The sequence below is a fragment of the Onychomys torridus genome, chromosome 11 (assembly GCF_903995425.1).
Source record: "Onychomys torridus chromosome 11, mOncTor1.1, whole genome shotgun sequence".
Taxonomy (NCBI): Eukaryota; Metazoa; Chordata; class Mammalia; order Rodentia; family Cricetidae; genus Onychomys; species Onychomys torridus.
Window position 1 is genome coordinate 33329443 of NC_050453.1, and position 13208 is coordinate 33342650.

General features: G+C 42.0%; 2 protein-coding genes across 2 annotated transcripts in view; one reads left to right on the top strand and one right to left on the bottom strand.

Moving 5' to 3' along the window:
• Ankrd45 (ankyrin repeat domain 45) overlaps positions 1-13208 on the bottom strand; it is a 32070-nt gene that overhangs the window by 3388 nt on the left and 15474 nt on the right. The window contains exons 4-5 of the mRNA XM_036202802.1: positions 7230-7324; positions 4166-4304 (exon numbers count right to left, since the gene is read on the bottom strand). Of these exons, the coding sequence (XP_036058695.1) occupies positions 4166-4304; positions 7230-7324 (234 nt within the window). The remainder of the gene's footprint in view (positions 1-4165; positions 4305-7229; positions 7325-13208) is intronic.
• On the top strand, positions 9528-11875 carry Tex50 (testis expressed 50). Its single transcript, XM_036202563.1, has 2 exons — positions 9528-9851; positions 11585-11875. The coding sequence occupies exons 1-2, from the start codon at positions 9528-9530 to the stop codon at positions 11873-11875; spliced, it is 615 nt and encodes a 204-aa protein (XP_036058456.1).

The following is a 13208-nucleotide window of genomic DNA, read 5'->3' on the forward strand; positions in this document are numbered from 1 at the left end:
CTGTAGTGGGTAGAACCACAAGGACACACTTTTCACACACTTGTTTTTCCTGTAGTGGGTAAAGCCACTAGGACACACTTTTCACACACTTGCTTTTCCTGGTGCTTCTTGGCCACTACCTAGAGGAACTCTGATTAAAATGCTGACCCTTTATCATCTTCATTTCCTTGTTGTAAAGTGAAGGATCATTTCAGATGTTCCAGCAAGACCCAGCATGGCATCTTATGTCATGAAGGTACCTAGAGGGGCTGTAATGCAGGGAACCTGAGGAAAGAAGCAGTTCTTCTGCAGAGGTGAGGAGGGGAAGGAGAGATGTTGGGTCAGCTCAAAGGTGATGAGGGACTAGGTGGGAAATGGACTGTCTACCAGTCACTGAGGTCTTCATCATCTCACTTCTGGATTGTTGGGCTCAAATTCCTCTAAGTTCCTCACCCTCCAGACCATTTTATAAAGAAAGGAAAATTATTCTCCCTCACTTAATCCCTCATCTCTGCTGACCCTAAAGGTCTGTTTCTTTGTGTTTGGGACAGGGCCTTGCTATGTAGCCCAGGCTAGCCTCAAACTCCCGGTCCTCCTATTCCAGCCATCCAAGATCTGGGATTATAGGCACACAACACTAAACACCTGGGGGTGGGGGGGGGCACTAGTACAGATACACCCATGTGAGCTGTGCATGTGGATCCACATGCCTTTGGAAGTTACAGGGCAACTTCAAGTGTTCCCCTTCAGGACATGCCCATACTGTTTTTTGATACAGAGTCTCTCCTTGGCCTGGGGCTTGCTGACTCCGGCAAGGCTAGCCTGCAAGTGAGCCCCAGGGATATGCCTATGTCCACCACCCCAGCACTGGAACAAGCACACAGCATCCTGCTCGTCTACTTTAGTGGCACCTAGGGATCAAACTCAGGTCCTCATGTTTGTGAAGCAAGAAGCGTTTTACTGACCGAGCTCTCTCCAGACCTAAAAGCTCTATAATGGCTCCCCACTGCCCATCAAATAAAGCTTGAAGCTGTCGGATTGCAAGTTAACTCTGTGGCCCTATTTGCCGCCTTGCTTGACATGAGGGCTACAGTCAGCCAGATGGGGGCTCTCCAGGTCTGCAGCCCCTAACGTGAACCTTTCATGGGCAGCCTGTGTCCTCACTCTGAAACTGTCAAACTGCCCTGGCTGCATGGCAACAAGTCCTCTGCCTTCAGGTGCTTTTCCTTTGTTCCTTTGGGCCTTTCTGAAGTTCACCTTTCCAGGTAAACATGCTTTACTCGCAATCTACATCAGCAGTTGCTTAAGTCCGGGCAACTCTAAAGACTACCTCCTTCCAAGGGGCCTCGGGAGTGCCACCTACCTGCTCAGTAGACATTAGTTATGTAGATGGCAAGGGCGAACCCCTCCCTCATACCACCTATATTAGCCTGATCATCTCAACCTCTTAAAACCTACAACCCTTCTTGACAAACATAAATAACTTGGGTAATAAATGCCCCACACACACACACAAAAGTGAAGTTGAACTCCATATGAACACACCATAAAGAAAACAAAAAAAGTAACAAACTATATCACAGGACTAAGTGCAAAAGCTATAAAACTCTGAGCAAAAAACATAAGTTTACATCTTGGTAACCTTGGGTTAGGCAATGTATCTCAGATACGACACTGACAGCTTAGGCAAAGGAAAGATGAAGCTTTTGTGCTTCAAAAGTTATAACCAGGAAAAGGAAGACAAACTCACCCAGTCAGGCAGTGCCCTCTCAGTTACATCTATTAATGACCCAAAGAGCTGTCTGCAAAATCTTGGGCTCTGCTACCTCACATGTTATTCTGAGTGGACAGGGCATTGTTGGCTCAGTGCTGTGGCAAAGCTGTTCATTAAACTGAGCCCGAACACAGACAAGTGCCACCCACATCCCTGTGTGGAGGCTGGAGATTGGAATGTGACGCCGCTCTTTCATCCTTAGCTGCAATTTGGATGTGCCTCCCTGGGCGGCCATTTCTTCCTTCTTTCATAGGGTGGGAATTATTCCAGTTAGAGCCTTTGTGCCATCTCAACAAAACACCCTAGCAGATGAGGGCAGTTAGCCAACTTGCCCCCTTTTCCTGACTCTTCTGGACTGTCCAAGTGGGTCTCTGGAGAAGTTCTAGAAACTTCCCCGAAGTCTCTTTTGGCATTTAAAACATTCTCTCTTCAATGACAGACTTGAACGGAAGACCAACAAGATGAATCCCTTGTATGTATTCCTGGTCCCAGCTCTTCTTTCGTACCCATCCTCCCTTCAGCTCTCAGGTGTATTGTCAGCAGTGGATTGGGAATGGCCTAAGGTAACCTCAAATTCATGATCCTCCTGCCTCAGCCTTCCCAGTGCTGAGACCGCAGGCATTTGTCACCATGTCCAGCTCAGAGTCATGTTTCTGACAATAGACTTGAATCCAGAATATGTAAAGAACTGTTATAACAGGATACCTCAATTTTAAATTTTAAAATAGTCAAAATGAATAGTTCTCCAGCATAATCACACAAATGACCAATAAACATGTGAAAAGATGGGCTGGAGGGATAGGTCAGCCCTTAAAGGCTAAGCTCACAACCAATAATAAAAGAGCTTGGTTCCCAGCAACCACAGCTGTCCCTCCAGCTACAAAACAAAACAAAACAAAACAAAAACAAAAAAACAAAACATATGAAAAGATGTTTAAAATTATTAGTGATCAGGGCCATTCACATCAGAGTATGATGTTACTTCACACCCACTGAGTGTCTAAAATATTTTAAAGACAATAATAAACGTGAACAAAGGCATGGAGAAATTGGAATCTTCATTGATGAGATTGGAAAACAGCTTAGCAGTTCCCCAGAAGGCTAGACATAGAGTTACCTATGACCCAGCAATTCCACTCCCGTTTACATGCCAAAGAAAAATGAAAGCGTATGGCAATATATACAGTTCATTTCAGCATTATGTATACTAGCCCAAGAGTGGAAACCAAAATATCCTCTGGTTGGTGAATGGATCAAATTTGTATCCATACAAGGGGATTTGATTTACCCATATTAAGTGGTAATACATCTTAGAGCATAAGTGAACAAGATAAGCATTATGCCAAAGGACAGAAGCCAACCACAAAGGGCAATGTGTATGTTATGATTCTTTTGATGGAAAGTTCAGAGTAATCAGAGCCAAGCTGGGCATGATGTCTCACATCTGTAGTCCCAGCACTTGACAGGATGAGGCAGAAGGATTACAGCAAGTTTGAGGTCAGCCTGGTCTACATTACAAGCTCCAATCCAGGCAGGGCTACCTATGTGTCAAACAAACCCATAAAGACAGAAAGTAAAGCAATGATTGTCAGGGCTTGGTGGGGAGGGATAGAGGGTGCCTATTAATAAGTGAAGCAAAAGGCCTAAAACTTGAAATGGTGATAATTGTACAACTTTGTGAATATACTGAGAAGTACTGACTGGAGCTTTAGGGGTGAATTTCATGAAAACTGTGTGCCACTTTTAAGATCTTAGGTATACCTGCCAACGAGATTCTGATGTGTGTGTTTCTTCTGGTCTCAGGATATCATTTCTACAGTGGTGTCCCCCAACCAGAAACAAAATTGTAATACTGAAAATCTTCTCTAGAATCTGATACCCTGTCTCCCAGAAGATCACCCTTTCCTGGATGAGAATCTTGGGTCAATGGCATAAGCTGGGCACAGTGGTACCTGTGGTCCAAGTACTTGGTGGGTACAGGCAACCTAAGCCACATAGCAAGACCCTATTTCAAAAGACTCAAAGACAGGATTGGAGAGATCATTCAGGGGCTAAGAGGACTGGATACTCTTACAGAGGACTTGGGTTCCGTTCCCAGCATCCACATGGTGGTTCACAACCATCTTTAGATCTGACACCCTCTGACCTCCAAAGGACACCACGTGTGCATGAGGGTACACATACATGCATGCAGGAAAAAAAAAACACTCATAAAATTAAATAAATAAATCATAAAAAGACATTATAATCACAAATTTTAATAACTGGTAAATATAATATCAAGACTAGAATCAAGCATATCTTACAGAAAGAATTCAGTTATTATTAGTGGAATGAAGACAGTTAAACTCATATATCAGAAAGAACTGAACTGAATTATTGTATATCCTGACATTCAAGCCCAAAACTTACGTGGTGTAGAAATTTTTGTGAGGATGGGAGCCATAATTTCCTCTAGTTGTTGTTTCTGCTCAAAAAGCTCACTGATGGAAGCTTCTGGATGGGTTTCCAACCACTCATTTTTCATACGACATGCATTGAGGATAGTGTTCTGGGAACAGAAATAGTGAATTTATTTCCACTTATACTGTGGGATGTCCTGTATGCTGTAAAAATATGTTGCTATGATTGACTGATAAAAAAATGTTGATTGGCCAGTAGCCAGGCAGGAAGTATAGGCGGGACTAGCAGAGAGGAGAACTGGGGGAACAGGAAGGCAGAGAGGGGAGATGCCAGACTGCCATCCAGGGAGCAGCATTTAAAGGCAGCAGGTAAAGCCACGGAACATGTGGCGACATATAGATTAACAGAAATAGGTTAATTTAAGATAGAAGAACTAGATAACAAGAAGCCTGCCATGGCCATACAGTTTGTAAGCAATATAAGTCTCTGTATGTTTACTCAGTTAGGTCTGAGCAGCTGTGGGTGAGAGAGATTTGTCCTGACCGTGAGCCAAGCAGGACTGGAGAAAACTTCAGCTACACACTTATTTATTGAAAAATAAGACCTGTACTATCTCTGGAATCAACAGGACAGCTTAGTGGCTAAAAGCATTTCTATCCAACCTGATGACCTGAGTTTGATACACAAAACCCACACAGTGGAAGGAGAGAACAGATTCACCCAAACTGTTCTCTGACCTCAACATATGTGAATACCAGAGCATACACACACACACACAAACACACACACACACACACACACACACACACACACACACCACATGCAAGCACAAACACACACAGGCACATGTACACACACAATAAATAAATGTAATATTGTCTTTACAAACTGGAATATTTCTAAGGCTGTGCTATCTGAACCTTATCCAATATAGTAACCCTTAGGTATATTTAGTTCTTGAGTATTTGAAGTCTGGCTAGTGGACTCAAGAACTAAACATTAAATTATGTTTAATTTATATAATTAAAATTGAAATAACATATTGCTTCTGACTATTGAACTGTCTAACCAGTAGAATGAGAAATCATGAAACTCACAATTGAACATCGAGAGGCCTTAAACCAGTCCACCCTTTCTCTCTGATTCTGTTTTTCTTGAGCTCTCTTGATGAAAGAAGTGTTTTCAAAAGTTGAAAATTTGGTGGATAGTAGGGTTAGCGTTATGGCTCAGCAGTTAAGAGCACTTGCAGAGAACCTGAGTTCAGTTCCAAGTACTCACATGACAGTTCACAGCCATCTCTAACTTCAGTTCCAGGGGATCCTATACCCTCTTCTGGCCTCTTATAGGTACTACACATATGGCGCACATACATACATACATACATACATACATACATACATACATACATACATACATACTGACAAACAACACTCATGCCCATAAAATAAAAACAAATAAAGCTTTGGGAAATTGTGGATGGTATGAGCTACAGGAAACTCAGTACAAATGATATTTTACTTCCTTTCAATTGTGTGCTGGAGGAGGAAGTTCAAAAAAGTCCTATTAAACCACACACCCACAACACATTCCTGATGTCTGCTTAAAGACAGTTCTCACATGTGCTTCATAAATACAGACAGAATGTGTCAGCCAGAAGAATTGAAAGTAGAAAGTATTTATTACAATAAGCTTTATAATAATGAATACAAATTAACAGCCTGTTGATGTGTACTTTCCATAGATACGGAAGCTGCAAGAGACAGATTCGAGGAGTGTCCGTAAGATACCCAGATAGAGAAAAGGCAAGTTAATAATAATAGTAATATGTATAGTAGGACCCCACTTTTATAGCAATAAGATCTCCTTTACAAATCTCTATTATCATGTTTATACAAATAAAGAGTAAAATAAGATGAAAATAACATAAAATCACTATCAGAACTCCAGGGTAATAAAACTGGAAATGAGAAGGGCATTTCATTTGTTCTGGATCACTTTTTTTCTAATTAATGGTGTGTGCATATTACATTTTTACTGAAATTTAAAGGCTTTTTTTGTCACAGCTGACAAAGCACTGTCCCTTTGTGGTGAGAGCCCTGTGAGGGCAGGTCCAACAGCCCCAGTTCCTGCTCTAATCAAATGTTTTCTGCACTTTCTTCCACAAGTAATGTGATGATGCCATTTATGAAGATACGAGTACAACATGTGCCTTGGTGAGATTTTCCTAATGCCCGTTAAGCAACAGTTGATTTTGATTTTCGTCAAATAATGTCAAAACAAATTCTCAGGCATCATCCTACACAGCAACACAGAGCGCAATTCAGAGCCTCTAATACCTGGAGCATACTTAGTCTTGTTGTGTAGCCCTGGCTGGCCTGGTTCTCAGAGTGTAGCCAGTTTTGCCTAGAACTCAAAGTAATCCTCCTGCCTCAGATTCCCAACTGTTGGAACACAGGCTGCCACTGTGCCTGCTTATTATATACAATTTTAATGTATATCCAAATCAATTTTTTTTTTTACTTTTTCTCATTTTGGAAAATTTGATACATGCAATATATACATATGCATACATACTAAGTGTATCATGTATGCTTTAAGCTTTGAAGCAAAATATGGAATTGGATACCAGAGAAGCACAGTACTCCAACAGATGAATAGAAAATTAACAGCTCCCAATTCCTCCTCACCTCTCGCTACTTCCCCCAGAGGCAGAAGCATGATCCATGCTTCTCCCTTTGTAGTTTTATGATTAAAATAGGTATTGCTGACAATATGCTGGTGCGGGGGTGGGGGGTTAGCTTCCTAAAAACCTTGGCAAGTTTTAGTTGGTTTGTTTGTTTTCCCAAATTTTCACTCACTACAACATTCTAACATTCACCCATGTGGCCAGGTATGATATTCGGTGTATCAACTTCATTTACTTTGTATCATCTCTTATCAGAAGCTCACTAAAGAAGGGGGAGAGAAGGAAGAGAAGGAGGAAAAGGAAGGAGCGGAAGGAAGGAGAGGGGAGCATTAAGGAGAACTGTCTACCTCTAGAACATTAGGGCAGGTAATAATCACAACATGGTACCTTGTCATCCTTGAGGAGTTTCCCCGGTCCCTTTTCTGGTTCAGTAACGATGAGAGAGGACTTTGTAATAAATTTTTTCAGAATCAACCTTGCATCTGAAAAAACAGGACAGAAAAATGCAAAATAAAACAAAACACAAAAGGCAAACGGCCCTGTTTGTGCATCCCATCACACAGCCAGAACTCAATGAGGTTTGTGGAGACAGTCACACATTTCAGGGATCTGAATCAAATATTTGGTAGCCATTATCCAGCCCATCACAGACTTCTCTCTCATCCACTCACAATTCAGATGCATCTCAAAGGCAAAATATATCTACCCCACCCCAATACCACCAAAAGGTATGGCCATATCAACTCAAACCCAAATTCTCATCTAAAGAATCACAGCTCAGAAATTTCAAACCTCAAATTCTCAAGCATGTGTACAAAGTCTGGGTGAGACTGTATGTGATCTGTCCTAGGCCAAAAATTCCTCTCTCTCTCTCTCTCTCTCTCTCTCTCTCTCTCTCTCTCTCTCTCTCTCTCTGTGTGTGTGTGTGTGTGTGTGTGTACCTGATGAGCCAGAAACTATTTATCTCCTTCCAAACTCTAATGGTTGGCATGAGCACAGAACACAGTCATAGACATTGCCGTTCAAAATAATTTCAAAATACAGCATACACATTCCACTAGGTTTCAGACCTGGGGATAACTCTCTCCAGCCTCTGCCCTGAATCATCTTTCCCTTTTCATGAATTGTATCATGTAAGCTGATCTGGTAGTTCAAAGATATAATTCCAAAACTTAAGAAGCTGAGACTGGAAGTCTGTGGTTTCAAAGACAGACTGGGTTACACAGAGTTCCAGGACAGCCTAGACCTCATAGTAAGACCCTGGTTCAGGAGGATGTGGAAGAGGAGGAGAAGGGATGAAGGAAGGTAGGGAGAAAGGAAAAAGAAAGCATGTGCTAGCAGCTGAATAGCTTTATTAATCTGTTGCTGCCTACAAAATTTTGGTAGACCAGTACTGTTCTTTTTAATCTAATTCTCTCTGTCCTTTTATTGAAAATGGTATTTCTGTCAATGTAACACTCTCAAAATCCTTGTGAGACACATCACGGAGATTCATCTAGTCAGAAAGAGGCTTCTCCTGGTCTTTTGTGGATAATTTAAGTTCCATCCTGACTTCTGCAGCGATGGCTGGGAGAATGTGTGACATGTACTCCCCAACAATTCAGTAGCAAAAAAAACTGTCCATCCATACGATATCTTTCCCTCCAAATCTTATTGTCTTCATAGGGACTCTTTTAATATTTAGTACCTATGTTATTAATAGGCTGTCACTGTAATAAAATAAGAAACTTATAAAGAGAGAAGGTTTATTTCGGCTCAAGTTTCAGGTTTCAGTCTCTGGGTGGTTAGTCCTGTTGCTTTTAGGCCTTATGACATGGTAGCATTCTAGCAGGGAGTGTGTCAGAACAAAGACCTCGGGGTCAAGAACAAATGTAAAGGACAGGAAGGAGCTGAGATCCCACCAGTCCCTTCAAGGGCCCATCTCCAGTGACCAGACCTCCTACTAGGTCCCATCTCTCAACAACTCCAGTGACTCCCGATATTACCAAATTGAGGAGGATGCCTTTGGGTGCAGAGGCTTTCAGGGAACACATTTCAAACCACAGCAGCTTGTCCCTTGATCCGCCTGTGCTGCATTCCCACACTGCCAAGCTCTGTTCCCCTTTTGCTTGACAGCTCTTCCAGTAATTTATCCTTTTCCTTTCACATTTTACTACAGACAGCAGGAAAAAGACCAGCTGCTACACCTTCCACATATGGCTTAGAAATCTTATCTACACATCCAATCTCTCCCTCTCAGAGTTTGCTTTTCATATGACAACAGGGTCCAAAGCAGCCAATCTTTCAGCTGCTGCATATCAAAACTTCACTACCTTTGGGGATTGTTTGTTTGTTTGTTTGTTTGTGTTCACAGGGTTTTATCATTATGATGGCACGCCGACTGCTAAATACATTCCCTGGCAAAAATATTAGCAGATTGTTCATTTTCAAGAAACCTAGGGTGATTAGCTGGGTACACCTTTTCATCCCAGTGCATTTTTTATGATGTCACTGAGTCACTTACCCCTGAGTCACTATGACTGATGATGTAACAATGATCCGCATTGTGTATTTTGCTGGGCCATCTAACAGGATTATCTGAAAGTCCTTGACGGAAGCGCCACATTGACTAGTGCTTGGGGCTTCTTCTGCTCTGTCTGACCAATTTTTTCAGCTCAAGATTTTCTTCTCAGTTAGGACATGAAGATGTCTAACCGAAGACTATCTGTGCTTTCCCCCCTGCTGTTTCTTTGTTTCTTCAGAGAGGGTGTCTGCATTTGTGATGGGACCACCTGGACCAAGGTCGGATGGGAGATTTTTCCTGACGAAGTGCTCTACCTGAAAGTTAAGGCTTCCTCATCCCACTGTCTACCTTACCCTCTGGACAAACTCTGTTGCAACTTTGCTAACCTGGACCTCGTCCAGAGTTCTTTACGCCTCTTGTACATCTTAGCCCAAGCTCTCTTCTTAATCCTGTTCGTTTTATCTGTGCATTACCTATGGATGAAATGGACGAAACACCAAAGAAAGGTGAATTTGTGTTGCAAATAGGAGGAGTTGTAGAATCTCAGAGAGTTATCCAGTTCTCTGAAGTTCTCCTTCCCTGCTCCCCGCTCACCCGCCCCCACCTCCATTATCTAGCCGTGTCCTGCAAACACTTCAGAGTTCCGTGGAAGTGTATTTAATCAGAAGGTCCTTAAAATCACCGCCTCCTACCCTTACTTTCAAGTTACAAAATGCACCAAAACATTGAGATGCAGTAGGTAGGATTACAGGAAGTGAGGTTACCTGCCTGTCCCTCGGTAAGTTATATATTCTTTCTCAGCCTCCCCATAAAATGATTTGAAATAAGGGGTCTCTTGGAGAACCTGCGAGGCTATCAATGCTCACCACCAAAGTTGGCATGAGCTTCCCATCAGGCTGTAAACTGATTTCTAAATGTTAGGATTTAGTGGGAAATAGTGCTTCATCCTCAAATTTGCCAATAGATGGCACTATAATTCGAGAATTATACAAGAATGCTGCTAAACACCTGTACACACATCTCCTTGACCTTCAGAATGACCTAAGTATATGTTTTCTGGTTTTTAAAATATGATTGTATTATACAGTGATCTTGCTTAGCAAGGGAAAATATTTTTTCTTTTATTTATTTGGTTCTGGGAATTAAACTCAGGGCCTCCTACATCCTAGGCAAGCTCTCTACAACTCATTGAGCTATGTCCCCTAACCCTTAACAATAATCCTAATTTTATGTTCCAGGTACTGCTGAGTGCTTTTATTCAGGTCAGCCTACCAGGAACCACGCACTTAGAGAAAACTAGCTCCGCCTTCCCCTGAAGTTGTCAATTATCCATAGCTCCTCATCTAGGGGTGAGGACTTACGAGCCTTTCCTATGCCACGCTAGAGTGAGACTTGACCTGATCCTGTGGGACTCTTGTGCAAGCATTCACAGGTGCTGTTCAGTTCATGAGTGCAGAATTCCTGCCATGGTCAGAAGCCACTGGTTTGCTCAGGTGCTCTCTGACCTCGGGCTCTTCCATGATGCCGGGAGGGGTGGGGATGTGATATAGATTCACATTTATGTCTGGGTTCTCTACTCTCTGCACTTTGACCAGTTTTAAGTTTCTGCATGAACTGTCATCCACTACACAAAGAAATTTTTCTGCTGAGGTCAGAGAGTTGCACTAATCTGAGTGTAGGAGATACAAATTTCAAGTGCTATGCTCATTTAGTGAAACAGTATTAGTAGGTTCACCAGTGGGACCTGTGAGCTCTGCACCCATGGGCTCTTGGCCAGATCTGCAGTACCAGGCATGTGGCAATTGGTTACCCTTGTCATATTCATGCTACTATTGCACCCATGGACACACCTTGCCATGCCACTCACTACTGCAGTTCACAGGGTTAACAGCCGGGTAAGACCAGGGCAACACGTCTAGCACCTTCCAAAACTGTGGGAGCCATCAGGTCAGAACTGACTCAATGTCTCCGTGTCCTGAAGGAAAACATCCTGATTTCTTTTGGCAATATGCTCTAACACTAGAAAACTCTCACCGCCATTGGCTGGTGGTGACAGCGCCCAATCTAGCCTTGTGCTGCACATCAAAGAAGAGCATCTATTCTGCGCTTCGGCCTTCTGGAGCAACCTTCCTTTTTGTATAGATGTGTGATATGTACATCTTAGTAGTGTGTAAGTTTGCTATCCATAATATAAGTTTACTCTGAAATAAGACAAGAATCGTGTGTTTTGCTCTTTCAGCTGAAAAAGCAAGCCTCTTTAGAGAAACATGGCAGTGACCTAGAGAGCGCATCCATCTATGACATTGAACAGATCCTCCGCAGACTGCTGGCCACAACATCAATGATGACCAAGTTCCTGAAGCAGGTGTCCCAACATTCTTCCTTTAAGAAAGTTAAGCAGCCCCATAGAGTAAAGAGGAAGAAGAGTGAAGGGGGACAGGAGTCAAAGCATACTAAACCTATGCTCATGCACTGTAGCTCAGTCAAGTTCAGAAGAGTACAAAAGAAATCTATTTCCAGGACTATCTGAGGATGAAAAGGTTTCTTTGGGAGCTGGTGTAGGGGTGTTTTGTTTTGTTTTGTTTTGTTTTGTTTTGTTTTGTTTTGTTTTGTTGTGCCACGACCTTCACTGAAAAAACTTTCAGACAAGTCTGGATTTCCATTCAACTGAAAAAGAATCCACACTTACTAGTGTGGCTCCCAGAATAAAATGAAAACACCTTAACCTGGCACTTATGGGTATAATCCAATGGTAATTATAGCAGCCGCATTTTTTGTCCAGCCTGACTATTTTTTTATTTTGTCAACATGACAGGTAGTTGCTATGTGCTTTACATTGTATCATTTAGTTTTCACAAATCTCAAGAGGAAGGATCCATTATTGTCCCCTCTTTCCAGAAAAGGAAACTTGAGAACAAAGAATGAGAGTACACTATTCACACTCATGTAGGAGTCAAACCCAAGTGTCCTTCCGGGACCGTGTGCTTACCCCTTCCACCTACACTCTAGATTACCTGTGGGAGCCATGACATGGGCTCCAGTAAGGCTATCTTGTCCCTTCCTTCCTCAGATCTAACTGTCAGCTTGTGCTCTTAGCTCTGCCACTATGTATTCAAATCCCATTCATTTGGCAAGGCCCAGGTGAACTCCAACAAGCTGGCTTCCTGTTCTCTTTCAGGGCATGGACTGCCTTTCCTGCCAGTTTTTACCTCTAACCTTTCTCTTTCTAGTCACATCTTTCTGATACTGTTATATAATTGCCAAATGATTTCTAGATGATTGTTCCTCCTTTAAAAAAAAAAAAAAAAAAAGTCCAGATGGCAGAAAGAACCAGTTGTACCTACAACCATATTAGCATATTTAGTAGTGGGCATTCCACAAAAGGCTTGATAAGCACATGCATTTGGATAAAAAACTGGTTTGAAGTTTATAAGCACACACAGTGAGGTACACAGGTATGTCTTCCTAAAGGCTTTTCAAGCTGTATGTTATAGATCTAGAGAAGGATAGAGCAAAATTCAAGGTAGAACATAGATTTTTGGACTCTGTTGAAGTAGAATATGCATAAAAGACATGAAAAAGTTTAACTGTACATCTCAATGAACTTTCATAAATAAAATATCCATGTAACCAGGGGACAAATTGAGAAAAATAACAGGTCTCAGAAGTCCTCCCATGCCATAGGGTAATTGTGATTTGGGTTACTAACACCATAGGTTAACTTTTCCTAGAAAAATATTTTTATAACAATTTTTCTCTCTGGAGAGGTCAAATATATTACTGAAATATGCTAATATGTAAGCATTTAAGGAACAGTGTACTTTGCCTGGGTCTTTCAGAAAACAACCCTGAACATGTATCCT

Coding starts and splice junctions, on each gene's coding strand:
- Tex50 (XM_036202563.1), top strand. CDS start 9,528: ATGTCTAACCGAAGACTATCTGTGCTTTCCCCCCTGCTGTTTCTTTGT. Junction 9,852..11,584: donor GGACGAAACACCAAAGAAAG/GTGAATTTGTGT, acceptor TTGCTCTTTCAG/CTGAAAAAGCAAGCCTCTTT.